We start from the raw sequence: 27777 nt of genomic DNA, 5'->3' as shown, positions 1-27777 counted from the left end.
GGCGGGGCCGGGGCGGGGCCGGCGGCGGGGGCGGGGCCGGGCCGGGCTTTCTGGGCAGGAGGGGGAGGGCGGGGCCGCTGGGGCGCCGAGCCGGGGGGCGGGACCGTCCGTGGCGGGACAGGGCCGCGCGGGGGGCGGGAGGCGGGGCGGCGGGGCGGAGTCGCTTCGAGGGGGCGCGGCGCGAAGCTCCAGGGTTGGCCCGCGGTGCAGCCCGGGGTCTGACCGCGGCTCGGACGCCCAGCCGCGCACCGCCCTCTTCCTCCGGAGCCTTCGCCGCGGAGCCTCGGTCGCTCCCGAGCCGCACCTCCTCCTCCTCCTCCTCCGCCTCCTCTTCCTCCACGCTGCCGTCGAGAGGCCGCGCCACTTCCCGGGGTGCACACGGACTGGGGTGCGGGCCTGGGCCTGCGGCGCGGCGGCGGGGAGCAAGCGGGTGGTTGTGTGGACGGCCTGGGAGCGCGACGGCGTCCTCGCCAGTGGGCCTCGGTAGGCCTAGGGGTGAGGAAGAGGGGCACAAAACGGTTGCCAGGAAACCGGCTTCCACGCCCGGCGAGGGGGTGATGGTGGCTGAGGGACTCTCTGGGACGTTCGAAATCCCCTCCCTTAGCCCAGGTGAGCCCCGCCGCCAATGTGGGGGCCCTGCCAGAAGCCGCGGCTCACTGGGCACCCTGCGCGAAGAAAGTGCATGAGCTGCCATTTTTCTCATCTCACCGTCGTGGAGCCTGGGCTAGGGGACCTCAGAGACCAGCCAGCTTGGTTCTGGGGAGGGGGAGGTGCCCCTCCAAGTGCAGCCCACCCTGTGAGGATAGATGCTTTGAGGGGAAGGGCGGCAAGAAGCCTCAGTAACCCCCACACCAGCGTGTAGAACAGCCAGTTTTACAATCTACACTGGGCTGGATATGATCCCGTGAAGTAGGAATTGTCGCTATTTTATAGATGGGTAAAAATAAAATGGAGCCCAGTGGGGGTCAAGAAACTTGCCTAAGATCCCACGGCTGGTGAGAGGTAGAAGTCTGGCTCCAAAACCCTTATTTTCCACACATTTACCCCATATTGATTTGCAAGGAAGGGCTGAAGGTTATGTGGGTGAGACATAGGTTCTGAAGCCACTTGACCTATTAATACATTTGATTGAGGGGCATCAGACCCACCTGACTGAGTGCTCCAGTGAGCAGACACCTTACCTCAGAGAAAGACTCATGGAGGTGCTGTCATTTATGTGGGTGGGGAAGCTGAGGGCTCTGGCAGCCAACTCTGAGGTGGGGAATGACAATAGCTACCATATTTTGAGAGTTTACTATATGCCATGAAGTGTAGGCGTTGTTACAGCCTCCATTTCACAGATGAGAAAATTGAGTCTCAGGAGGTGACACTTGGTTGTGACCATTACAGAATCTTCTTTCCTTACTTCCAGGTCCACCTGATCTTCCCCACTTCACCAGCCATTTCTTTGTCTCCTTTTGGACTTCTCTTCCCCAGTTGCTGAAGGCCCCAGGTATAGTCCATGATGCTCTTTTCTGTGTCTACTCACTTGCTATATGCTGATCACTCCAAAATTTGTCTCCAACTCAGATCCCTTCCCTGACCTCCAGACTCATACTCAACTGGCTATTTTACTGGCATCTTAAACTCAGTGCATCCTGCCCCAACGACCTATTCCTTACCCTCCACTCCCATTCTTACCTCCCTCAGAGAATGGTACCATTGTTCATCCAGTTCCCCAAAACCTAAAAGTTGTCCTTGATGTGCCTCTCTTACTCCCAAATGCCATCTCTAGTCCCTCAGCAAGTCTTGTCAGTGCTACCTTCAAAACATCAAAATTCACCACCAGCTAACTCTGATGTAACCATCCTGGGCAAAGCCACCATCAGCTTGGCCTGGGTTATATGATAGCCTACTAATTGGTCACCCTGCTTCTACCTCCTCCATGCTTCCTCCCCAATCTATTCTCCAGAGCACCCAGGGAGATCTTTGTAAGCACAAATCAGATCGTGCCATTTTATTCAGAACAAAATCCAAATCCCTAGAAGCCCTATCTAATCTGGTTCCTATCTCCCTCCACACCCTCATTTATCACCCTCTATCTACCATGCTGGACCTGCCTTAGCCACACTGGCCTAATTGCTCTTCCTTGAACTTGCCATAGTCCTGCCTCAGGGCCTTTTTACTTGCTCTTCACTTAGCCTGAAACACTCTTCCCCAATATTTCATTCAGGTCCCCCAAAAGTCACCTTATGAGAGAAACCTCAGACTACCCAATGTGGAATAGTCTCTCCCGCCCAACTCTGCTTCATTTTGCTTGATTTTTTCAGAGTAGGTATCAACTACCCAACATTATGCATTTATTTTCTGTTGTCTTGTCTCCCTCATTAGAAGATCAGCTCCATGAGGGCAGGAATTTTTTCTCTTGTTCACTACTGTATCTTCAGCCCCTAGAACTGAGCCTGGCACATAGTTGGCACCGAACAAGTATTTGTTAAAATACTTTGTAAGAACACAAAATCAAGAGTTGTTCTGCAAGGAGTTGGTAAGGGTGAAGCTGACCCAAACAGCCTATGTCTAGGGGAAAATTCTGCCTGGCCAGTGAGTGAGGGGACTTCAGATTAGTCCCCCATCTGAAAAATGAGGGGAGGGGAAAATGGAGATGTATCTTCCATAGAAATAGGTGATGTCCAGAAGACAGGATTAAGGGGAGGTTAGAAGTCACAGACCTGTCCCGGGACCCTCTGTGGCTAGAAATCAATGAGAAGAAACAACACTTGCTAATTGCCTATCCCTCAGGGTCATGCAGAGTCCACTGAGGCCTGAGCACCAGCCTCACCAGCCCCTGATCCGGAGGTACCTAGAATCGGTAAATTTGTTGCTTCTGAAAGGTCCAGAAGGTCCAGAAACCTTCAGGACAACATTGTCCAACTGTCCAAACAAGAACTGTTGTTAGAGAAAGGACAGACAGACCCAGGCAGCCTTCTCCTCCATGGCCTTCAGCTCTTTCTACGCTCAACTTTGTCAGGTGAAAAATTAATCTTATCAAGTGAGACGCCTGGAAGGGGCAGTCGCAGTGTTGACTGGCCCAAAGCTGGCACATAGGTTTGGCAGTTGGCCCATCCAGTGCTCACCTGCCCAGAGGCAACAGCTCTCTGCTTCTCCCTGCAGCTTGCCTTCCACCGTCAGTGGCCTTTCCTCTGCTCTCTCACAGCGCCCTCTTCTGAAATGTAAACTGACAGAAACTGTCAGTTTACATTTCTATTTTCACCCTTGTAGATCAGAAGGAAGGGCATAGAATAGTGCCTGGCATGTGGTAGACAGTTATTTCAGTTATCTATGGAGCATAACACACCACCCCAAAACATAGTGTCTTAACAAGTTTTGACACTTAACCATTTCTCACAGCCTGGTAGTTGCCTGGACGTTCTGCCTCACCTGGTGTCAGCTGGGAACTAGCACAGCTGGAAGCTCCAAAACGGCCTCACTCACAGGGCTGGTGGGTGGAAGCTCAGAATGGGTTGTGGGTCACGTGGACCTCGCCACAAAGGCCTCTCCATGTGGCTGTTTGGGTTTCCTCACAAACCGGAGGAAGCTTTCCAAAAAGGATCATTTCAAAAACACAGGAAGAAAATACAGATCCCTTAAAGCCCAGCCTTAAGCATCACTTCTGTGGGCATTCTTTTGGTTAAAGCAAGTTAAAGGGCAATCCAGATTCAAGAAGAGTAAAAATAGACTCCTTCTGTTGATGAGAGGAGGGACAAAGAATTGGCAGGCATCTTTAATCCACTGTAGTTTGCCCAGTGGCTAGAGATTATTTAAATTATTCTCATAGGTAAAATACTATAATCTCTTCCCAAGGTCCCCTCAAAGGCTCATCTAATGAAGACTTCAGGTCTACATTTAGATATGTTCAGATGCACAAATAGTTACCATTGTGTTACAGCTGTCTATAGTATTCAGTACAATAACATACTATACACATTGATAGCCTAGGAGCAACAGGCTATACAATATAGCCTAGGTATGTAGTAGGCTACACCATCTAGGCTTGTGTAAGTATACTCTGTGATGTTGGCACAATGACGAAATCAACAAATGTCACATTTCTCAGAAAGCATCCCTGTGGTTAAGCAACATATGACTGTAGTCCAAAAGATTATTTGTACTAAACTTGCAACTTTATCTTTCCCTTACATATCCAACATGTAATAGAAAGACAATGACAGCAAAACCACAGTAGACACTCCTATTTAGAAAGGGGATTAATAAGAGGTACATAACATTGCTTGATGATTTAGGATATAGAAAAAACGAGAAAAAATTAAAAATAAAAGTTTTTTTTTAAATTAAAAAAAAAGAGAGAGACATAGCAGTCATTAGCAAACCTGGGAACTAATCATGTACTTGTTGCCAATTCCCCCTGCTCCAGGGGCAGGGAATATGATTCTCTGTGGCTCTTATCTCTACTTTTTGGGCTCTTGGCTCCATCCTTTGAGTCATTCCTCTTTTCCAAAAGAAATAGCCTTTGTTTGTAGCTCAGTAACTTGTTCAAGATGCTTCACTGGGTGCCCAGTGTCCTCTTTTCATTTTGAACTGCCTTTGTCTATTTTAGTTCAAGCCACTGGTGCTTATGCTAGTACAATTCTCTTAGGGGGAAAAAAACTGTGGATTTTCAGTGAATTTTATTGAGTTTTACTCCATTAGATAAAAACTATACCCCCAAATCTCAAGATAAGCCCTTCCCTCCTTTAGGCTGTGAATCAGGGTGCTATAGGACAAATAATTAAGGTTCTTAGAAGCACTTTCATCTAGGTGAGAGGTTTAAGAAGCACTGCTTTTTTTTTTTTCTTCAAGGAAGCACTGCTTTAAATCTTTCAGAGATCTCAACAGAGGCTTATAGCCACATCTTAACCTTGAAGCCATGTTTTATTGGGAGGCTCTTGGAATTAATTCTTCCCTCTAGTTTTAATTTACTTTGAACATCTTTTGCTGGCTATAGAGAATATTCTGTGCCCTCTGCAGTTCCTCTAAATTTTGCTGGAAACAAAATAGTTTCTTCTTCCTGTACTTTTTCATGGCCAGCTAAAAGGAGTTAGCTGGAACTTTGAATATTTGGTCTGGAAATCTCCATACCAAGTTTACAGGTTCAGTTGATACATTTTCTCTTATCCATGTTACTGTATGTTACCAGTATGTAACTTAGGCCCCAGTAACAATTTCTTTACTGTCCTTTCATTCTCCCCACTACCCTTCAGAATTTTGCAAGCCTCCTGGTCCCAAAGTCAATGCTATTAATATATGTTTTAGGTTTTTGTTATAGAAGCACCCCACTTCCAGGTGACAATTTCTGTTTCAATTACCTATTGCAGGGATTGGCAAAGCAGGGCCCATCAGCCAAATCTTGCTCACCACCTGTTTTTGTAAATGAAAAAATTTTTAAATCTCTGCTATGTTCTTCTGTATATGTATTGTCTATGCTTGCTTTCATGCTACAATAGCAGAGTTAAGTAGTTTCGACAGAGACCATCTGGCCTGCAAAGCCTAAAAAATTTACTGTCTGATCTTTTACAGAAAAAGTTTGCCAACTCCTGATTTATTATTTTGCAAAAAAAAAAAACCTACCCAAAAATGAGTTTCTTAAAACAACAACAATTTATTACAATTCTGTGCATTAACCAGGTGGTTTTCTGCTTCCATACAATGTTGGCTGGGGTGATGGAATGTGTGGAGGTATAAATGGCCTCACATGGCTGAAAGTTGTGCTGGTTGCCAGCTGGGAGCTCAGCTGGAACTGTTAGTCAGGTGTCTCAGGTCTCCTCCATGTTGGCCTCCACATGGCTGCTTGGGCTTCCTCATAGCATGGCAGCTATCTTCTAAGAAGGAGCATTCTAAATGCATAGGAGGGAACAGAAGATTTCTTAAAGCCAAATCTTGGAAGTTATACAATGATACATCTACCACATTCTGTTCTGGTCTATTCTGGTCAGCATAGGCCATAGGACCAACCCAGATTCAAGGGGAGAGGAAATAGACTCCACATATTGATAAGAGATGTGGCAAAAAGTTTGTGGCCATCTTTAATCCATCACAACACAAATAAACTGCCATCCATACTTTGTTCTGAGTGCCCAGTTGTACATCTTCCCATGACCTGACGTGGGGTCAGCTTCCTCCTCCCACTGCTTTACCCCAATCGCCACAATCACATATTGTATGTGAAAATCCTTCATTGGATAAAGGTGCCTCTAGCACTGGGTCCAGGCCCCACTCAATGACCTTGGCTGTCTATTCCCAGCAACATCTACACTCAGGACAGGATATGCCCACAATCTGTTGGAATGAGTTCTCTGCCTCAAGTACTACTTCCTCTAATCCTAGAAAAAAGAAGCCTGGGAACTGCCTTCTATGCTGTATCTGAAAGTCTGTTGGGATATCCCATCTGTCTTAGTTATTGCCATAATAATGCTATTTATAGCAAATAACCACCAAATCTAAGTGCCATACAATAATAAATCACTTATTTTTCTCTCATGGATATCCATGGGTTGGCTTGGACAGCTCTGCTTAAGGCTGTAGATTTATAGGTAGCTAGGTGAGTCTACTCCATGTGTCTCTATTCTGTGATGCCTGCCAAGGGCATGTTTTTCACATGGTCATGGCAGAAGCACAAGATGGGTGATCAGAAACCCCCAATGCCTCATAAGGCCTATGACTGGAATGGTTACTTTCACCCACATCGTGTCACCCAAAACAAGTTGATTGGCCAACCCAACATTAGTGGGCCTGGAAACTGCATTCTGCCTCTGGTGGGAGGAACTTCAAAGTCACATGGCAAAGGAACTGAATATAAGGAGTGGTGAAGAATTGGAAATAATGCAATCCTTCCTAACTTTTTTTTTCCTGGAGCTAGGATGCCAGCTGGGAATTGTGCTCCAAAACAGCTTACAGTTTGCAATACCTCTGGTCTCTTCACCTCCTTTCCTGCTCTTTCCCACCTGCCCTATGGAGTTGGTCAAATTTCAGGATCATAGGGAATATGGAAGGGCACCAATCCTACCTTTATCCAATGAGGGATTTTCACATACAGTGTACTCTCTGAGAGTTCATCCAGCTTTGTGTGCACACCTCCAGTGACAAGGAGCTCACTATATAATGAGGCAGCCTGCACCACTGTGGATATCACTGACCCAATTATTAAGCTTTCTTAGACAATCCTCAAATTGCCATGATTTGACTTATGATTTTTCAACTTTACAATGGCATGAAAGTGATATTCATTCAGTAGAAACCATACTTCAAATTTTGAGCTCTGATCTTTTCCCATGCTAGTGATATGAAAAGGTCAACACTTTATTATAAAATAGGCTTTGAGTTAGAAGGTTTTGCCCAACTGTAGGCTAATGTAAATGTCCTGAGCCTGTATAAGGTAGGATAGGCTAAGCTATGATCTTTGGTAAGTTAGATGTATTAAATGCATTTTCAACTTACAATTGGGATTATCAGCACAAAACCCCATCATAAGTAAAGAAGCATCTGTGTTAAGCTAAAATCCATGTCTATAGCTTCCATCACTGATACCACGTCTTCTCCTTGGAGACACAGAATAAACTGAATCCTCCTCTACCACCTGAGGGTCTTTCAGTTATTTAAAGAGATCAGCCATGTGCCTTCTCCCAACCTGAAGATGACTCCTCTCTAGGCTGACAAATACCTATCATTTCTACTGTTCTTCATGCTTCATGGTTGAGTGCCTTCCCTGTCCTAATCATTCTTCTTTGATCAGGTTTGGACTACCTGGGCATTCAGTAGGGCCCAGGACTAAATGCAGCATTCCAGTTGGGGTCTGAGCAACAGAATAGAGCAGGACTATCACCTCTATAGTTCAAAATATCACACTTTCGTCAATGCCTTCTAAAACAACATTCACGTTTTTATGTTCATGTTAAACTAAAGACAGGGCTGAATACAAAGTCCTGGAACAGTGGAAACACCTCTATAAATTGACCTGAATCCTTTAAATAAATTCATTGTACCAATCTGGGTTTTTGACTACAAAAACAGTCAATTACAACACTTCTCTGCCATGACCATCACTTTCGGTGATTACTTAACACCACCACTTCATGACTGTCCATGCTGCTGCTGCTGCTGCTGCTGCCATGAATAATTTCCAACCACCCCTGCCTCTTAGCATCACCCCTGAACAATTCAGTCTTCAGTGGGAGTGGCTGAGCCCAATTCACATGCCTGAGCCCTAGCTGCCAGGTAGAGGAGAAAAGAATCTTCCCCTTTCTGCTTCTATGTTGGGAACCATGGCACTGTAGCCCTCTAATAGTATATACACTGGAAAATTCTTCCAAAATAAGATGGGGGTGCATGATAAGTGGACAAATATAATAGCAAAGGTTCACGCGAGTCATTTAGAAGGTTGCTTTTCATCTTAATTTTACTATCATCCAAACTATGTTTTTATCCACAAGAATATCATGCCAATGATTATTAAAGGTCTTGCTAAAGACCCAATTTGCCAATAAACAGACTATCAAGAGCAGCTCTCCAATCTGTCAGTTTAGGGACTATCATAAAAGGAAATTTGATTGTCCTTGCCATGCCTTGTTCTAAGAAACTCTTATTTCCTTTATATCTTTAAAAATCTATTCTTGGATAAGAGCGTAGTTTGTAGAATCAACTTTTCTTCCCTGTACTGGATGGGTATTGATTTTGTCTGCCTCATATTCATTACTCCTTCTGGTAGGAGACTCCCCACTGTTCCCCATGTGGTTGGGACAGTCTAACCATGGGCCTCTCTGGGAGCCAGGTGACATATCTGGCCAATCAGAGCACTATATCCCTCTGGCCACAATGATTGGTTCAGGGATCAACACATGGCCCAAGGAGAGCTAATGACCAGTGTCCCCTAGTCCTCCAGGGCCTTTGCTGCAAGTGTTGAGAAGAAGGCCCTTCCTTTCCTCTGGAATTTCCAGCCTGGAGTTAGTGAGAGCATTGCATTAGTTTTCTAGGACTCCTGTAACAAGTTGCCATAGACCTGGTGGCATAAAACAACAGAAATTTATTCTCTCACAGTTCTGGAGGCTAAAAGTCCGAGATCAAGATAAGAGCAGGTCCATGCTCTCTATTATGGCTTTAGGGAAGAATCCTTCCTTGCCTCTTCCTGGCTTTGGAAGCTCTTGGCATTCCTCAGCTTATAGCTGCATCATCTAATCTCTGCCTCCACCTTCACATGGCCTTCTCTCCATGTGTGATTCCCTTCTGTTGATGTGTCCTTTCCTCTTCCCATAAGGACACCAATCACTAGATTTAGGGCCCACCCCAATCCAGTATGACCTAATCTTGACTTAACTAATGGCATCTACGAAGACTTTATTTCCAAATAAGGTCAATTCTGAGGTTTTGGATACATCTGAATTTTGGAAGTGTACTATTCAATCCACTGCATGCACTATGTAGAAAGAGCCTGAGAATTAAGCCAACAAGTAAGCAAGAGGGATGTGTCCTGATATGCCATATCTGACTCCCCCTGAACTGACCAGTTATGAGAACTGGCAAATTCCCCCTCCTTTTTCCCCCCTTAAGCTGGTAGGAAGTAACAGAAAGAAACTGACTAGCGCCCTTCCTTTTGCAAAATTAAAAAATCATTTGCACAAGACCAGTGTTCCACTCATACTCCAAAAGTCTCTGACAGGGGTTCAGCAATTTCATTTGGAAATTCTCTTAATGCCTTGGATTTATTTCATTTGGCTAGGAAACAAACCTTTTGAGCAGCTAGGTAATGTCTTACAATGACTTCAACCATTATCCCTTTCATATAATTTTTCAAAAATAAAATTTCAAAAGTACACAAAAGTAGAGAGAATGGTATAATTTCCCAAGTTTCCATCACCCCACTTTAAAAAATATCAACATATAGCCATGTTTGTTTCATCCATACCTCCAACTTCGCTCCACCTCCTGCAGGATTATTTTAAAGCAAAGCTCAGATACCATATACAATAGTCACCCCTTATCCATGGTTTCACTTTCTGGGGTCTCAGTTACCCAAGATCAACCATGGCCCAAAAATATTCAATGAAAAATTCCAGAAATAAGCAATTCATAAGTTTTAAATTGCACACCATTCTGAGTGTGATAAAATCTTTTGTCTCCCTGCACCATCCTCCCTGGGACATGAATCATCCGTTTGTCCACTTATCCACACCATATACGCCATCCACTTGTTAGACACTTGGTAGCTGTCTTGATAATGAGATTAAAAAAATACACTGTGTATATATATATGTAGGTATATATATGTATGTGTATATATATACATATATATAGTATAGGGTTTGGTACTATCCATAATTTAAGGCATCCATTGGGGGTCTGGGAACAGATCCCCCAGGTTAAGGGGGGACTACTGTAATTAATTTACCCTCTTAAACCACTATTCTGAGCTTCAGATTCCCTTGAAACTGTATTTGGAGTTCTGTCTCCTGAAAGCAAATTACTTTGCACATAGAAAGTGTACAATTGAAATGTGCTAAATAGATTCCCTGCCCTCAAATAAGACAAGGATCCCCCTCCAAGTGCTTACCAAACTTTATTGTAAATCACCTGGGAGCTGTTAAAATGCAGCTACTGCATGAGTAGGTAAGGGAGGGATTTTGCATTCTGGCAAGCTCTCAAGCAATACCAATGCTGCTAATCTGTAGATCACACTTTGAGTAGCAAGGGGAAAATGATAGGGTGCTGTATGTGGTAGAGGCGATGGGCCACAGGGCTTAAGAACTGGCTTGTTGAATAGCTTATCACAATTATCCAAATTAATTTTTAAAATATTCCAGAGCGAGACTAACATTGAACCAAGCACCAAGGAAATTTTATAAACTCTTGGGAGAGAAGGTGCAGTTCCAGAAAACATATACGATAGAGAGTGAACGTGTCTAGCCAGCTCAGGTAGACTCCGTTCTCTAAAAACTTGTCCCTCCTTGGGAAGGGTGCTTGGCAGCCATGTTTGTATTGCTTGACCCCACCCACCAGCCACAGCTGATTGGGCCAGGGGTGACCATCTGACCCAAACTGGACCAATCAGATGATCTCTCCTGAAAATTTAGATTTGAGATTCAGGACTGCCAGTGTGTCCCTGGGTGTGGTTGGACTTGAGATGATGTAAACATTCCACCTTCTGCCAATTCACCGAGAAGCAAAGAAAGCTGAGAGAATGAAACAGACCACAGAGGGAAGAGAAATGGACATAGAAATGAAGAGAGGGCACTGCTACATTCATGAGGCTACATTCTGGTCCTTCCTGAGGCCTAATAGCATTTCTGCCCATGGATTCTGTGCCTCAAAACCCCATCTCCTTATATTAAAATCTTCCAGGTGTTTCACCAGTGAGTTTCAGGTCTTCAAAACCAAAGAGACTGATGAACAGATGGTTATACAATAAATGGGGACAAAGAGAGGGAGAAGGGTAAAAGCCAGGTGGGTAGGTAGAAGACAAGCCATTCCTGAGAGGAATGAAGTCTCAGGAACCAGAAAAAAACTTCCTTTCTGCAAGGCAGAGCGGGCAGGGCCCTCTCTGCTTCTGGCTTCCTTTGAGGACGCCAGGTTCATGCTGACTGCCTGCCTGACATCCCTCCGCCTGGAATTCCCCTCCGCCTTCCTGATTGTGTGAGGACCAGCCGCGCCAGAAGGCACCTTGTTCTTATCAAGGTCTGGGGGCCGCAGTGTCCCTGCTTTACTGTCGCCTGAGGTTATAGTCTGGGTCTCCTGAGTGTCTAGGAAGAGCTAGTCCCAGTTTGTTGTTGCTCTGCCCATCTTGCTAATCAGCATGACATTCTGTGGCCACCAGCCTATGGGTGTGAGTCTTGGCTGAGCTGCAGTTGGGTCCTGATGTCCATGGCAATGATCCGTGCCTAGTCCTTTTGTTACAGATAGGTGACCAACTTGTGCTGGTTTGCCCAGGACGATCCCAGTTTTAAAACTGAAAGCCCCACATACCAAGAACTCTCAGTTCTGGAAACCCTAGTTATAGAGGCCCCAAGTTCTCACTGGAACCCTGCCTGAGCATTGTGCCCTGGAGATATCATCCCAAGGCTAGGGACACCAGACCTCCAAACCTTACCCTCCTAAGGATTTCCACACAACTGGATATTTCTGAAACTGCCATATCTCTCCAGAGGCCTGTGGGCAGTATAGCAGGGTCAGATTAAAAACACAGATTCTGAAGGCTCCTGGTCATTAATTGTTTGACTTGGGCAGTTAGCTAACTTCTCAGTGCCTTATCTAAAAAGTAATACCACAAATAGCACACCTACCTTGTGGGGCTGTGAGAACACTCCCTCAGCCTTCCTGATTATCAGAACCCCATGTGCCAGAAAGGACCTTGTTCCCATGAAGGTCTGGGGGCCATAATGTCCCCACTTTACTGCCACCTCAGGTTATAGTCTGGCCCTATAGAGAGTTTATTTGCTCTGCTTTAATTTTCAAGATATTCTGACTATATAAAAGTTGGCTATTATTTTCATACCCTTATCCTGATCTAGTCATTGCCTCCTTCTCCCAAAGGGGACCCTCTCCACTGGGTACACTTCAGAGAGCCAGTGGCACGGCACAGACCCTGGCACAGGCAGCGGGAGAACCCAGGCCATCTCTAGAGGCCTCATCTAGTCCTCCCTCCCTCTGGGCTCCAGAGGTTGGGCCTCAGACCAGGGTCTGGTTTCTCTCATCTCTGGGCTGAGTTCCTGGACGAGAAAGCTCATGGGGCCAGTTAGAAGGGCCTAGCAAGATGGACTGGCAAACAACTTTAATGGCTTGGCCAGCCGCTGATATGGACAGAGGACACTGTGCCTCTGGTCACCATACTCTCACACCTGTAAGCCAGAAGTGAGAGGTTCCAGGCAAGAAGGGACTGTCCCCCTGAGAGCCCTGAAAATACAGAAGAGGCATGAGCACATTCTCTGCATGCATGGTAGGGGTCTTGCCTTGCAGCCAGCTCTCCCACCTGACCATTGTCACAAGGGAGCGAGGTCCATCTGCTCACAAAGGCTGCCTGGCCCACGTCTATTTCTTCATCGCTGTTCACCACAGCGAAGTGTATACACTAACGAAGGCTTTGTATGTCATGATGACAGCAAATCCCAAAGCCCTGGTGCTGGGTTTCAGGCTCTTTAAGGAGAAAACCCCAAGAGTGCATGAAAGTCTCACCACCTCCCCTCGGGCCAGCCATACCCAGCCACTTTCAAAGGCCTATTGTGACTTGTCCTTTCGCTAATCTTTCCCCACTTTGATAAATGTCTTGGGAATAGCCCTTCTGTGTTTATTGGATGAGCAATTTGTGTCTGTCTGAAAAAGTTATGTCTGAATAATATCTGGCCTGAGCTGAAGAAATGTGATCTGCTGCATTCCCCTCCAGCCAACTCTCTTGGAGCTCGCCTGTCTCCTGCCAACAGGGCTATACAGCTCTGCCGCTGGGTCTGGCAGCCTAAACATGTTGGCCAGGGGAGTGGGAGGTGTGGAGGAGGTTGGAAGGGGTACCTAGGGTGGGACCAGGAACCCAGAGGGACAGAAAGCAGAGAAGTCTTAGCAAATTGGCCTATAGTTCTAGAGCCCCTGTAATAATTTAGGGACATCACAGATGCCCATGGTGGTCACCCAGACCTAAGGACAAGAGAACCAGGGACCTCATGCAGCTTAGGAGCCCAGATGGTTACCTGGCCCTAGAATCCCAGGTATGAATTGCAGCGGAGAAGATTCAAGGGAGTCCAGTTGGTAGTATCTGGATTCCAGGTCTGGGAAGGTGATCAGCGCTGAGCTCTTGGTGTTTGTGTGTTTGTGTGGGATGGAGAACAGGCGGGGGGTGGTGAGATATACTGAGGCTATTTAAATGTTTCCATCTGCACAGGTCCTGAAACTCGGGGGTAGGGGTCAGAGTTTGCAGCTGCAGCAATCAAAGAGCCCAGTTATAAGGTGCTGAGGATGGTAGAGGCAGAGGGAATTCAGTGGGTGAGGGTGTGGATGTGTCAATAGCCTCGCTACACTGCCCTCTACCTGCTCTTCTCTTGGGGCCACATCATTTCTCCTTGCATCCTGTTACTCATGACTCTGTCTTTCCTTCACCTCTTCCCCACTCTTCCTAACTCAGGGATCAGCTTGAAGGCAGGACACCATCCTTGTATCCCTAAGAGCGAGCATGGAACTGGCCACCCAGGAGGCATTGGGTCACAAGAAGATAGCAAATGACAGGTGAGACAGAGGTGAGTTCAGGACTGAAAACATGGCCACAGTAACGCTATTCTCAGAGTCTGCACTGGGCAAGGGCCAATAGTTAAAGCCAGCTCATCATGACAGGGACCTTGAGGCAGTTCAACAGCTGTGCACCCATCCTTTTGAATGGCAGATGGTGTTTCACATGGTTCCAAAGATCCTGTACACAGTTCAAATCCCTACCTTATACCATACTCCATAGGATACCATCTGTCTTCTCAGACAGATAAAAACATATGCACCCCTAAAAAGGCAGGAGCAATCTGTGCTCTAACAGAGGCATAGAGAGTGGGTTATGAAAGTACAGAAAAGGAGGAGGTTAACTTCACTTGGAGGAGCAAGGACGATTTCCTAGACCTGGAACAAGGTCTGCAAATACCTCCCAAGTGTGCTCTTCCCCCTACACACACCAAACTGGTGTCTGTGGCAGATTTTGCAAACAGATCCCTTTACAGTTTCACTGAGCCCAGGTATGCCCACGAAATTCTTCTCAACACAACACTCCAGCTGGATGATCAGAGTATCACATGAGAATGAAATCCACCTGGCACCCTCCACCTTGGAAGGTGTGTACGGTCGAGACATGCAGAGATGGGAGGCAGAAGGAACAGGGCGAGGAGAGATGTGTGGTAGGAAATGATGAAGGTGAGTGGCTGGTTAGACTTGTGGGTGAGGTTTTGAATGGGGAACAGTGAACGATGTGGCTGACACAGTGGGTTGAGGCAGTATCAAGATTAGGATTTTGCCAGTCTAAGGAACATGGGCTCAGGCCTGCAGGGGAGAGGAATTCACACAGCTGTGTTCAGGAAGACACCCTGGCAGCAATGTGCGGGGTGGGCTGGGGTGGGAGAAGCTGGAGGCGGGTCGACCAGCCAGACGACTGTCCCAGGCAACAAATGACAAGGCCTTCTCTGAGCTCCTGCAGCACTTGGCAAAAACATCTGTTCAACACTCATCCCACTGTCTCTCTTGGAGCTGTCTTTTCACAGCCTGATGGCCCCACCAGCCTGCGGGTTCCTTGACAGCGGGGACTGTTTGCCGCCTCTCTGGGGCCCCAGGCCTGACATGGTTCTTGGCAGGTGCTCATTATATATTTGTGAAGTTACTGAATAGGGCAGTGAAAAAGGACAAGAGGCATACAGAGAAGGGCACAGATTTCCGGAATAACATCCTGTTTAGCAAGTGCAGTTCCTGAGGCCTGGGCATTGACACAGCTGTCTTTTGGTGTGTGTAGAGAAGTAGAGACATGTGCAGGCAGCGCGGGCAGGGAAGGGAACACAGTTCACACTGGTTGGAGTGGGAACTGCTATCTGTGTGTGTGTGTGTGTGTGTGTGTGTGTGTGTGTGTGTGTGTCTTAGGGGCTTGCTAGAGCTTTTGGCTTTTCAGAGAGACATGGACAGACAGATGGGAGACCTCACAATCTGTACTGTCCTAAGGTGCCTTAGGAGGTGTATTAAAGTTCTTTCTTGATTGCAAGTGACAGAAACTCAACACGAGCAAGCTTAGGGAAAATGGGGTATTTATGGCTCGTAGGATGCATTTGGAGCCGGCAAGACCTAGGGATTCCAACAATGCCAGCCTCTAACACCTGCCTCTGTCTCTACCCATCAGCTTTCTTCTTGCAGCCTGGCTTCCTCTGCAGGCTGGAAACCTGGCTGCCAATAGCCTGTGTCTCACATCTGAGAGCTTCCCCACCAGAGGGGCAGCAAAGGCTTTCTTTCTCATGTCCCAGTGTCAGAGATCCCAGGAAAGGACTCTGATTGGCTCTGCTTGTTCAGGGGCCTGCCCCGGCCTAAGACTAAGTGCAGTGGCTAAGGAAGTGGGTCATGTGAGAAGGAAGTATCTTCTGTCAAAACCTCATAGTTGGAGTGGGGAAAGGAGCATCTTCCAGAGGCAGAGCTAATAGTAATAGCCCTCTCTGAGTCCTTTGTCTATGTTAATTATTTTGCACAACTTTAATAGGCATTACTATTGTAATCTTTATTACCCTTGGGAATTACCACCTCAGGAAATGAAGGCACAGAGAGGGTTAAGTAACTGCCATACATCACCCAGCCAATAAGTGGCTAAGCAGAGATGGAGTAGGGTTTGAATCCATTCATTCTAGCTCCAGATTCTATATCTTCCTATCGTGGTATATTACCTATTCTCTATAGAAGGAGAAAAAGCAAGGTGAAGGGCCGTGAGGAAGGGACACAGATTATTTCTTCGGAGCTGGACTGAGGAGTCTGTGGGAAGGGATTGATCCACTGTCACCACGGGAATCGGGAATAAGAAACCCCACCACCCATCAGTCTCATTGAAGATATCTGAAAGGGCTATTTCATTTAGATTTCATCTTTCTTCCGTCTTAACTTACTTAAAGTAGAATTTGATGAAGCCAAGAATAGCAAATGGAAGAACAATGAGGTCCCATTTTCACCTATTAAATATTTAAGCAGTAGTATAATAGCTGTGCTGGCAGGGGTAGGGAAATGGTTTGCTTCTAAATGGCTGGTCACAGGGTAAAGTGGTCCAGCCTCTGAAAAACAATGTATTTGGATGCGAGGTTCAGGTCAAGAGCTACAAAAGCTTTTGTTACTTGAGACCCAGTGATCTCACTCTTTAGAAACAGCTCATGGAGTCACAAAATGAAATGCAACTGATGTCATGTGCAAGAGATACATCTAAAACAGTGTTCCTCAGAAAGACCAAACGTAAAAGGATAGGGAAAAATAGAAAACAAAAACAAATGCCACTGATACAAGCAACAAGAAAACAGGGGTTACAATATTGATATCAGACATGGTTGAATTCACAAAAAAGTCAAAAAACAAGACACATAAGAACACTTTATAATGATAAAGGCTGAGGGCTACAGTGAAGATCTGTTGTAAATATGTATAAAATAATATGGCATCAGAATTCATAAAGCAAAAAAAAAATCATGGGAAATATGTGGAGAAATAGAAATATAATAATTGAAGGAAACTTTAATTCACCTCTCTTAGCCCAGGACTGATCAATAAGCCATACAATAAGTATGGCTGTAGAGGACTTGCTTTGTTAATTAGTGAGGTACATTGGATTAAAAGACATGAAACTCCATACCTTGAGAAGCTAGAATATACTCTCTTTGTAAGTACCCATGAATCATTTACAAATGACCACATGTAAGGCCACAAAAAACAAAAAACAAAACAAAGCAAACAAAAACCTCAATACATTTTAAAGAGTAGAAAGAGTACAGATAACATTCTCTGCTCACAATGCACTAAAACTAGAAAGTAATAGCAAAAATAGAAACTGAAAGGTAATAGAAAAGTTGAAAATTAAATAAGCAAAAAACCATATTTGGATGGAATATTACTTAACCTTTAAAAAGGAAGGAAATTCTGATACATGCTACAACATGGATGAATCTTAAAGACACTATGCTAAATGAAATAAACCAGTTACAAAAAAGACAAATGCTGGGTGATTCTTCTTATATGAGGTACTTAAAGTCAAATTCATAAGACAGAAAGTGGAGTGGTGGTTGCCAGGGGCTGGGGGTAGGGAGAAATGGGAAGTTATTGTTTAATGGTTACAGAGTTTTAGTTTTGCAAGGTAAAAAATTTCTGGATATTGGTTGTACAACAATGTGAATATAGTAAACACTACTGAACTGTACATGTGAAAATTATTGAGTTGGTAAATTTTGTGTTATTTTACCACAAGTTTTTTTAATACTACACCTGGAAATTAAGAAATTCTCTTTGGCTGGGCGTGGTGGCTCATGTCTGTAATCCTAGCACTCTGGGAGGCCAAGGCCGGAGGATTGCTCAAGGTCAGGAGTTCAAGACCAGCCTGAGCAAGAGTGAGACCCCTTCTCTCCAAAAAATAGAAATAAATTAGCTGGACAACTAAAAATATATACAAAAAAAAATTAGCTGGGCATGGTGGCGCATGCCTGTAGTCCCAGCTACTCAGGAGGCTGAGGCACGAGAATCACTTGAGCCCAGGAGTGTGAGGTTGCTGTGACCTAGGCTGACACCACGGCACTCTATCCCAGTTAACAGAGTGAGACTCTGTCTCAAAAAAAAAAAAAAGAAAGAAAGAAAGAAAGAAATTCTCTTTTGATTAATTCTCAAAGTGCAAAATATCTTTTGAAAAAATTGATGCTTCCCAAGGATGTGACGCAAAAGACAAGTCAAAGGAATGGGCATTTTAATGGTACTCAGCTCTGTATCACATAATCTCTGGGTGAAGATTCAGAGGGGTGGATTCCAAACAATGCAAGTTCTGAGACTGACACATTGACTGTACTCAAAAGATGTTGGTTTTCTTATACTTATTTAAGAAGCTTGTGTGCCAGACCCTGTATTAGGCCTTGGAGATACCAAAACGGGTCAAGCTTGTGAGCAACAGCCTTGGGGATGGTAGGGCCCTGGAGTGATATGAATTTGATCTCAGGGGCTAGGCTAGACCCTTGTCTGAGGGGCTACAGGAGCCATGGGAGGGAGTGGGGGATGGGGAAGAGGCCCTACCAGGTACAGGACATTGGAGCCAGTCTTTAATGGAAAGCAAAGATTTCACTAGAAGAGAAGAGCTGTGAAGGGCATTGCAGGCAAAGGAAACTGCAAGAGCAAAGGCCCAGAGGACTAAAACTGCAAACTCTGTTCAATTCCAACAACTAGTTCCAAGTAGAAGGAGAAGGGGAGGGAGTACACACTGGCCAAAGATTAGGTCATTCTCCTCTCCAAAGTTAACCCCTTTCTTTACCTGGGCTTCTGCTCGTGGCTGCGTCTTTATGACCTTAGGTAAATATTCCCTTCTCTGAGACTCAGTTTTCTCATCTACAAAATGAAATCAATAATGCCACCTGGTTTCTGTGAGGATCAAATGAGATAAAGTGTACAAAGAGTTTAGAGCCTCAGACATACTCAGCACACAGGAAATGCTGGTTCAGTGCTGTTGTACTTGGTTTTTTTTTTTTTTTAAACATTAAGCCTCTGTCAAAAATGTATTTCTTATTTTAGGGTACAGGATTAAAGGACAAGATGATACTTACAAGTAAAGAAAATTTACAAGAAAAAACTTGACAAAGTTTTTCAATAAAAGTAGAGTAACATTCAAATTTGACTTAAAACATAACAAAAGAAACAAGAATACAAACAAAAATGTTTATAGATTTTCCAAACATAAATAAATGAAATAGTGTTTAAGCAGTAGGGCTCATGCTGATGGCTAGTAGGAAGTAACAGAGTGTAATCTACTAGGAAAAAAATTTTTAATGTACAAATAACAAGCCCAAATTAGGGACTGCAGCAATTTAATCATCACCGCCACTTTTCTTACTTCCAAAATGAAGCCTTGGTTAAGCCATTCATACCCTATATTATTCATACCTTTACTTCAGAGATTGAGAAACTATATACAACAAATGAATTTATTTTCACCATAGGGATAACATATTATACCTCTCTGCCAATGTTACTTGAAAACCTTCCATGTCAAAACAATTTGACAGCAGATATAAAGAATTAAATAAGGGCCGGGCGCGGTGGCTCACGCCTGTAATCCTAGCTCTGGGAGGCCGAGGCGGGTGGATCGCTCGAGGTCAGGAGTTCGAGACCAGCCTGAGCAAGAGTGAGACCCCGTCTCTACCAAAAATAGAAAGAAATTATCTGGCCAACTAAAAATATATATACAAAAAAAAAAAAATTAGCCGGGCATGGTGGCTCATGCCTGTAGTCCCAGCTACTCGGGAGGCTGAGGCAGTAGGATCGCTTAAGCCCAGGAGTCTGAGGTTGCTGTGAGCTAGGCTGATGCCACGGCACTCACTCTAGCCTGGGCAACAAAGTGAGACTCTGTCTCAAAAAAAAAAAAAAAAAAAAAAAAAAAAAAAAAAAAAAGAATTAAATAAGTATGCAATGATTTTCATTACAGTCCTTTAAAGATGCATGTTAATTCATGCTGTTAACCATGAGATCACAGTGCATAGAATCCAAATATAAACAGCTGGGGTGACTTTCAAAGTAATGTTGGATCCCTCACTTTATTTATAATCCCACTATAACCGATAAATTCATTTCATAGGCCCTATCATGCATGAATCATTGAGTGGCAGGAGTTAATGAAAACTTATCCTGTTACAACATCCATTGCCGGCAATGAACGTCCCAAAACTGCCAAGGAAGTCATTGTTATTGCACAATACGTGAGGACCTGGAACTTTTCCTAAAGCTTAAAAAAATAAATATTAAAAATGGAATTATATTTGACATTTCCTGACACCTGCATTAATACTGTATGACTAATAAAAGCATGTCAGTTGCCTGGATGGAACCAGCGATAAACGTGCACCCAGGATGCACACGAGTAAAAATGCAGTAAAAGGAAGTAGTCTTCATTGCCTATAGGTCACTTCCAGTCAAAGGTTAAAGTTCAAAGACTGAATGATCAAAGTGCTCATTTTCTCAGTAGGACTATCTTCTGCTAGGAGAATGATAACAGTGGCATCAACAAGTATCATCATGATGCCACCATTTTGTTTTCTTTGGATTCTTGTTACTTGTTCACACATAAAAAGAATTATCTGGTGGCCGTTTCTTTTCTTTGCAGCTGGAAAGCATGCTAATAATGCTAAGACAAACTGACTGGACTGAGAGCGCTGGGGACCAGTCTTCTGTTGGAATGGATAAACAGATATGACCATTGCTATAAACATGAGGATGAGCAGGAATATTTTCACCAGTAAACATGACCTGAGGAGGGTCAAAAGGATATTGACTACTTAACTTAAATAGAAGTTGAAATTTTTCCCCTTCATATAAGGTACCTGGTGCACCTTCCATGTCTACAAGCCACTGTGTAATTGAATTTTGAACGCTCTTTTCATTTAAAGTCATCCCAGGAGGTGGGTCATTTTGCAAAGCCAACAGTTCTTTTTGTAGTCGTTTCTGCATTGACGCCATGATTGCACTTGTTTTTTATAGTTGAGGGAGCATTCTCCAACTCAACTGCATTCCCTGCTCTCTCTGAAGATTTTGATGTGCCTGATTCTCCCCTTCCTAGAGTTTTTTCTAAGATTCTGTCTATACACTTATACACCAGAGTATGAGCTCCCTGAGGAAAGAGACAAAGTCGACTCTCCCTGGTAGCTCCAGCACCTAATACTTGATCAAAAAGAATAGACTCCTTAGCTTCAGGCAACCTAATCAAAGTCACAGCTGCTGTATGGTGCCAACCACTATGCCATGACCCCCTCGGGGCCTCAACAAATGACACAGATGAAAGTGTCTACAGAGACAGCAGCAACCCCATGTCCTTTGGTGTATTTGTTCCCCTGCACCTGGCAGATGGCACCCGTCATGCCTGATCACTTTATCAACTAATTATTCATCCATGACAGACATTCAACAATTACAAAAATTGCTCTAGAGATATATGCAAAATGCAGTTTGGACCCAGGAGAAGGAAGAGCATCTAAGCCTCACTGGTTTGGAGCCGGACTTTGAGTGAGTAGAAAAAGGACTTGGGGGTTGAAGAAAGAAAATAGAGCTAAAAAGTAGAGCTCGGGGCCCCTGCAGCTTCTTGTAAGGCTGAGTGGCTGTTTCTCACAAGGCCATGCACAGTGGCTGAGACACAGCAACTATTAACCTCCTCTAGAGGGTTCTCTGCAAATCCTCCTCTCTGCCTCAGCACCCCCAGCCTTAAATCATTGGTCAGAGCTTTTCCCTAAGAAGAACTGAGATCTGCCAGAGTCCCAGAGTGAGCAGTAATGGAGCAGAAATTAGGAGCTGACTGAGTTAGTATACTCCTAGCTTTTCTATTCTGAACTCCTAGGCTTTTATGGAGCTCTTAGGGTTGGGCTGCATTTTAAAATGCCACACATGGAAAACATGGTGGGTACAACCTACTCAACATTAGGAAAAAAAATTAAGTCAGAGCCCCAACTCATAGCTAACACTAGAATAAATTCCAGATGGCTTAAAGATTTGAATGTAAAACATCATAAAAATAGTAAAAGAAGAAAACAGTTGAATATTTATAATTTTGGAAGGGAGAAGGAGTACACAAGACCATTCTAAGTTTATCACCAAAGACAGATAAGAAAGAAATGGTTGACACTAGTAAAAAAGAATTCATGCACAAGAAGATTGTTGCAAAAGCAGGTTAAGAAAGAACTCTACCCTAAAGTCAGAGTTAATAAATACAAGTAAAAGAGGGCTCTGGGCTATTCCTTGGGGTGGTTAGTTGGGCAACTGTATCTAGAGTATCTGAGGCATCCATCCCCTTCTGACACTTGTACTAATCAGCCAGCTGCAGTGGGGATTTTACCCCAAGCAAAGACCCCCACTAGGGAAGACAATTGCCACAACCAAAGATAAGACAGGTCCTCTGCTTCCTGACATCCCCCATGTATGCACCCAATCAACACATTCCACTACTTCCACAACTTTACTACAGGTAGGCTCAGTGAACAGAACAGACAAGGACAAGAACGCACAATTAAAAGATGAACAAATGTCTAGAATTACTCAACATTTGAGTAAAATCAACACTGAAACAGGGCCATCAAAATCCACTGTGGGAGACCAGACTATGCCACCCCCAAAATACCACTTTGGCATAATGATTATTTTGAGCTGCAGGCACTGGAGATTTACAAAAACAAAAGTGCCTTCCTCCCCTCTCTATCAGGAAAACAAAGGTTAACCACTAAAAACAACTTTAGAGCTTAACAGCCTGGAGATTGCACCAGAGGAATCTACAAGGAGCTTTACTATCTAGTCTTTATCTGCCATTTTATTTGCCTTCCCACAGTTTGCTGCCCCTAAAGACTCTAAGTCCTTTTCCTTTGCCTTGTCACTTCTCAAAAAAATTTACTGTTCTTTGTTGAAGAACTATGTGAGCTGGAATTCAAAGTCACCTACCTCTTTTAGAACTAACTATTCATTCCCTGGGTACTTCCCATGAAATACACATACCAGTAAATTTCTGTTTGTTTTTCTCTTGTTAATCTGTCTTTTGTTACAGGGGTCCATTCCATCTAAGAACTTTCTATCCCGGCATGGTGGCACGCACCTGTAGTCACAGCTACTCGGGAGGCTGAGAGAGGAGGATTGCTTGAGCCCAGGACTTAGAGGCTGCAGTGAGTTATGATCTGGCCATTGCACTCCAGCCTTGGTGACAGAGTAAGACCATGCCTCTAAAAAATAAAATTAAATTAAATTTTAAAAAGGGAACCAACTAAGAATTTATGAGGACTGAGGAAAAATTAATTTTCCTCCCTTACACTACAAGCAGAAAAACTGACACCTAAGAATCACAATTAATAAACACTAACATCCAGGTGCAGGTGGCTCATCCCTAGAAGGCTGAGGTAGGAGGAAACTTTGAGCCCAGGAGTTCCAGGCTGCAGTGAGCTATGATTGCACCCCTGCACTCTAGCCGGGGCAACAAGCAAGACCCTGTTTCTAAAAGAAAAAAAGAAAGTACTCAGAACAAGTCTGAGTGGATTAGGTGGGGAAGATCCACCCTCATTGTGGATGGGCACCATTCAATCTGCTGGGGGTCTGGGGAGATGGGATACACTCTTCCTTTCCTTCCCTTGGACAACTGCAGGCTTCCCTGCCTTTGTACTCCAGGACTCACACCAATGGCCCATGAGTTCTCAGGCCTTTGGCCTCAGGCTGAGAGTTATACCATCAGCTTCCCTTGTTCTGAGGCCTTCAGACTTGCGCTAAGCCATGCTGCCAGCATCCCAGGTTCTCCAGTCACCTCCTCTGTGTGTGTGTGTGTGTGTGTGTGTCTGTCTGTCTGTCTGTCTGTCTGTCTGTGTCTGTGTCTGTGTATCTCATATTGATTCTGTCTCTCTAGAGAACCCTGACTAATACAGTAGTTAAAGCAGGAAGAAATTTATAACCAGGTATAGGTGAGCAGAGGACACTCTAGGATCAAGTTACTCAAAAACCCATCTTACCCATCAGGCAATACCCTGGAACTGGTTAGAAATGTAGAATCTTAGATCTCCTGTCAGATCTACTGAATCAAAATCTGCATTTTAGCTGGATCCTCAGGCCATTCATATAACGTTAAAATTTGAGAAACTCTGGCTTACAACATTGCTGGAAGGGCTGCAGGAGTAGACTTTAAACGAAGCTTCCAGAAATTACTGCGAGCCCTTGGAATCACCGTGTGTCTGCCACTGTGATCAGGAAAGAAGCTGCCACCACTACTCCTGTCATGGGAAGCTACTGGACCAGGAAGCTGGGGACTACAAAAGCAGTCTGCCATGATCTACAACAGCAAAATTAATGCCCCACCTGCTGCCTCTCTCCTCACTTCACTTAGTTTCACGTTCAAGTCTCATGCAGGTTCATTTAATGGCAATTCCTAAAGTGCATTTAGAATGCCAGCTGCAATGGAGTCTAGAAAGTGTGACTTCTCAGCTCTAGTGTACTAGAAGGAGATGGGAGGGGATGTTGTGTGAACCAGTCCACAGTATCCACCATTGGTGATGCCATGGAAGCTCTGACACATGCTGCTATTAATAGTTGTCCTTTGATATCTCTTCTCCCACTCATTCATGGTAATAGAATTTTTAGCTAAATAAAGACTACATTTCCCAGCCTCTCTCCAAATAGATATGACCATGCAACAGAGTTTGGACCAATAATATGAAAGTAGAACTGTCACGTAGTAGCTCCCACGAATCCTTGAGAGACAGTGGGAGCATGTCCTTTACATTATTCTTTGTTCCTCCGCCCATCATGCTGCTTGGAGCATGAAATGACACCATCTTGGTCTATAAGGTTGAGGGTTATGCCCTAAGAGGTGGAGAACTGTGAGTTAGAAAGAGCCTGAGTCCTTGAAGATTTCATAGGACAAAACTGTCAGTCCTGCCCTGATGGTTTGCCTCTGTATACATGAAAGACAAAGAAGCCATTGTTATCTTGGATCTCTCTCAGCCAAACCTAATCCTAGGCTGTATAGATTTCAAGAGCACACTGATCCTTAACGTTGTGGCAGCTCATTGATCCATTTGAGAATTCAGTGAATGCCCTGAACCATCCTGCTTAGAAAAACGCACATATGTACAACATTTTGTTTAATAACAATTTTGGGGACTGCATATTGTGTCTTCCTAAAGACCATCCAGGGGACTGAAAGATCCCTGGTTAAAAACCCCTAGAATAGAGATTTTCACAAAGAAAGAAGTATAATCAATAGGCAATGGCTCAGAGGAAAAGTAGGAGCTGAGAAGTGGACTTGGCCCCAGACTGTTGATGACATCAGCAGGAACAGTTTCTATGGGTGGAACAGGGCAGAAGCCAGAATATAGAGTGCTGGGAGAGTAAGAATCGAAAAAGTGGTGGCAGCAAAGACTGTCAACCATTTTGAGAAGCATGACCCCGAAGGAGACACTGGTGGCCGGGAGACAGAGAAGTCCGTGGGCTGCACTGTGTGGCTGTTCTCTGCTTCTAGGACCAGGGCAATCAGAGCAAGAGTGGTCTGGGATATCCAACATCGTTTGTTGTTGCAGCCCATCTGGTGACTTTGGCCTTCATCACTCTGGAAATGCTGATGCTGTCTCAGAAACAACGGAAGAGCAGCAGGCTGGGAATAGGAAACATCTCTGAAGGAATGGAAGCTGGAGGACGAGTGAGGCTCGGCCAGAGTAAATGCTGTTAAGTCCTTCCCCTTGGCTCGCTCCACACTAGGGTGCCTCTGGTCGTCCTTCAGTGAGAGGCTGCCTCGACCACCCCCACCCTTGCCTCTGGGGTTGTGCTGTAGCTGGATCCCTGCCTTGGAACCAATGTGTCCAACAGCCTCAGCACATCTGTGGAGCTAATGTCAAACCAGACCACAGTTTGTCCTCTGGAAAGGAAGGGGAACTACACCGTGTGTCTGGGTCTCTCTTCTTACCTGGAGGCTCTTTCACACTTTTCTGCACTCAGGCTGGCTTTCCTGATGTGATCCCCACTGCCACCTCCTCAACCCTGCTCTGCTGTGCCAGGCTCATCCCTTTCTTGTCACCCTAGGTTCAGCTGGGGACCCACCCTTCCTTTTCACATCCCTTGCATCGCCCCCTGAACACATTCATCACTTACATCTTCCCTTTCTTTAACTTTCTTTCTCTTCAAATGATAAAACCACCTTCCCAATCAAAGATTTATTGTGCTGGGAACCCTCCCCAGCTCCCCACGGTGGTGACATTAGACAAAGGCTGGTCACATGTGGGAAACTGGAGAAGGAAGTGGCTCAGATGTACCCCAGAGCTACAAGAAGCAGAACCAGCAGCCTGTGGCAGAGGATCCTCCCTGAGTGGCTGGCCCTCTGTGGTGACACAAAATGCCCATTTAGCTCCTATCTTGGGAGGAAATGAGGGTCCTTATTGAGACTTGCATTTGTCAGTTCACCAGTTGCTGGGCCAAATTGTCAAAGCTCTCAGGCATCCAGGGAGAAGGGAGGGTCCTGGGTCAGAGCCTGAGCTGGGGTTGCTCTTACCTCATCAGCTGCCACTCGCCAGGACGTGTTCTTGCTACTCTGGGATATGGAAGCCTCCAGAAAGGAAACTGAGCTTACAAAGTGGAAAGTGTGCAAAGAAACTTTTAAACATCCCACTAGAACCTCTCTCGCTCCCCACTTTGGGGACCCCACCAAAACCCAGCTTCCAGGGTGTGCAAACAGAACTTTCAGCCATAGAAAGCCTCCAGGATACATGAGTTGAGCCAAGCAGATTCAAATATAGGTGAGTGTGCTTCCCTAGAATGGCCTTGTCCTCTTCCCCTGACCAATATGTCCTGGGTGAAGAGGAAGAATGCAGCAAAAGGAACAAGCTTTCCCCTGGCATTTTAGCAAGATGCTTAGAAAAAAAATACATGCTCTGGCCACTGAAAATCCTGGGTCCTGATCCTATCCCTGCCACTAACTTTGGGTACATCCTTAATTTCTCTGAGCCTCCACTTTCTTTCTCAATTGCAAAATAAGGATTATAATTTCTTTTACATACGATGTAAAAAGCTAAATGAAATCGTTTACGCACAGTTCCTGACATTTATTAACATTACTAACCTGCCTGGAGATACAGCTTCTAAATAACTTCTCATTTCTCATTTTCAGAAATTCTCTCCTCTCTGCTCTCAGCTACCTTTCTCCTCTCCTATCATTTCCTTCCCCAGTATCTGGAAGGTCTCCTATGTCCCTGCTATTCAAAGGTCCAGCACAAGCAGCATCACCTAGGACCTTGTTAGGAATGCAGAATCTCAGGCCATATCCCAGACCCTCTGAATCTGAATCTGCATTTTAATAAGATACCCAACTTTTCCTCTATACATATTAAAGTTTGAGAAGCACTTGCACTAAGTCACCCCATGCTTCTTTAATTTACAACATAAATCATAGTGGGTTTCAATAATTTATACCACTAACAGGAGTTTCCCCCCAGTAAATTGCATACTACATACTAAAATCTCCTTAACTGTGACACTTGAGTAACAATAAATCATAATATTAATAAAAATAATACCATAATCTAATGTGTTTAATGTTTTGGT

The 27777-nt window shown here is 44.7% G+C and overlaps 1 protein-coding gene and 1 long non-coding RNA gene across 3 annotated transcripts; one reads left to right on the top strand and one right to left on the bottom strand.

Moving 5' to 3' along the window:
• Positions 1–210: 210 nt before the first annotated feature.
• On the top strand, positions 211–27777 carry LOC123646219. Of its 2 annotated transcripts, none has more exons than XR_006737830.1 (4): positions 211–483; positions 1412–1492; positions 14129–14229; positions 25764–27777. It is a non-coding gene; the product is annotated as an uncharacterized LOC123646219 (long non-coding RNA). The 2 variants fall into 2 exon arrangements; XR_006737829.1 differs by having other exon boundaries at positions 14129–14240.
• LOC123646218 (ubiquitin-conjugating enzyme E2 W-like) lies at positions 20207–21191 on the bottom strand. Its single transcript, XM_045562981.1, has one exon. It carries the CDS (start codon positions 21187–21189, stop codon positions 20791–20793), a length of 399 nt encoding a protein of 132 aa, XP_045418937.1. The 5' UTR covers positions 21190–21191; the 3' UTR covers positions 20207–20790.

Source organism: Lemur catta, chromosome 10 (assembly GCF_020740605.2).
Source record: "Lemur catta isolate mLemCat1 chromosome 10, mLemCat1.pri, whole genome shotgun sequence".
Classification (NCBI taxonomy): Eukaryota; Metazoa; Chordata; class Mammalia; order Primates; family Lemuridae; genus Lemur; species Lemur catta.
Note: the sequence above shows the minus strand (reverse complement) of the source record. Positions and strands in the feature narration are given on the sequence as shown.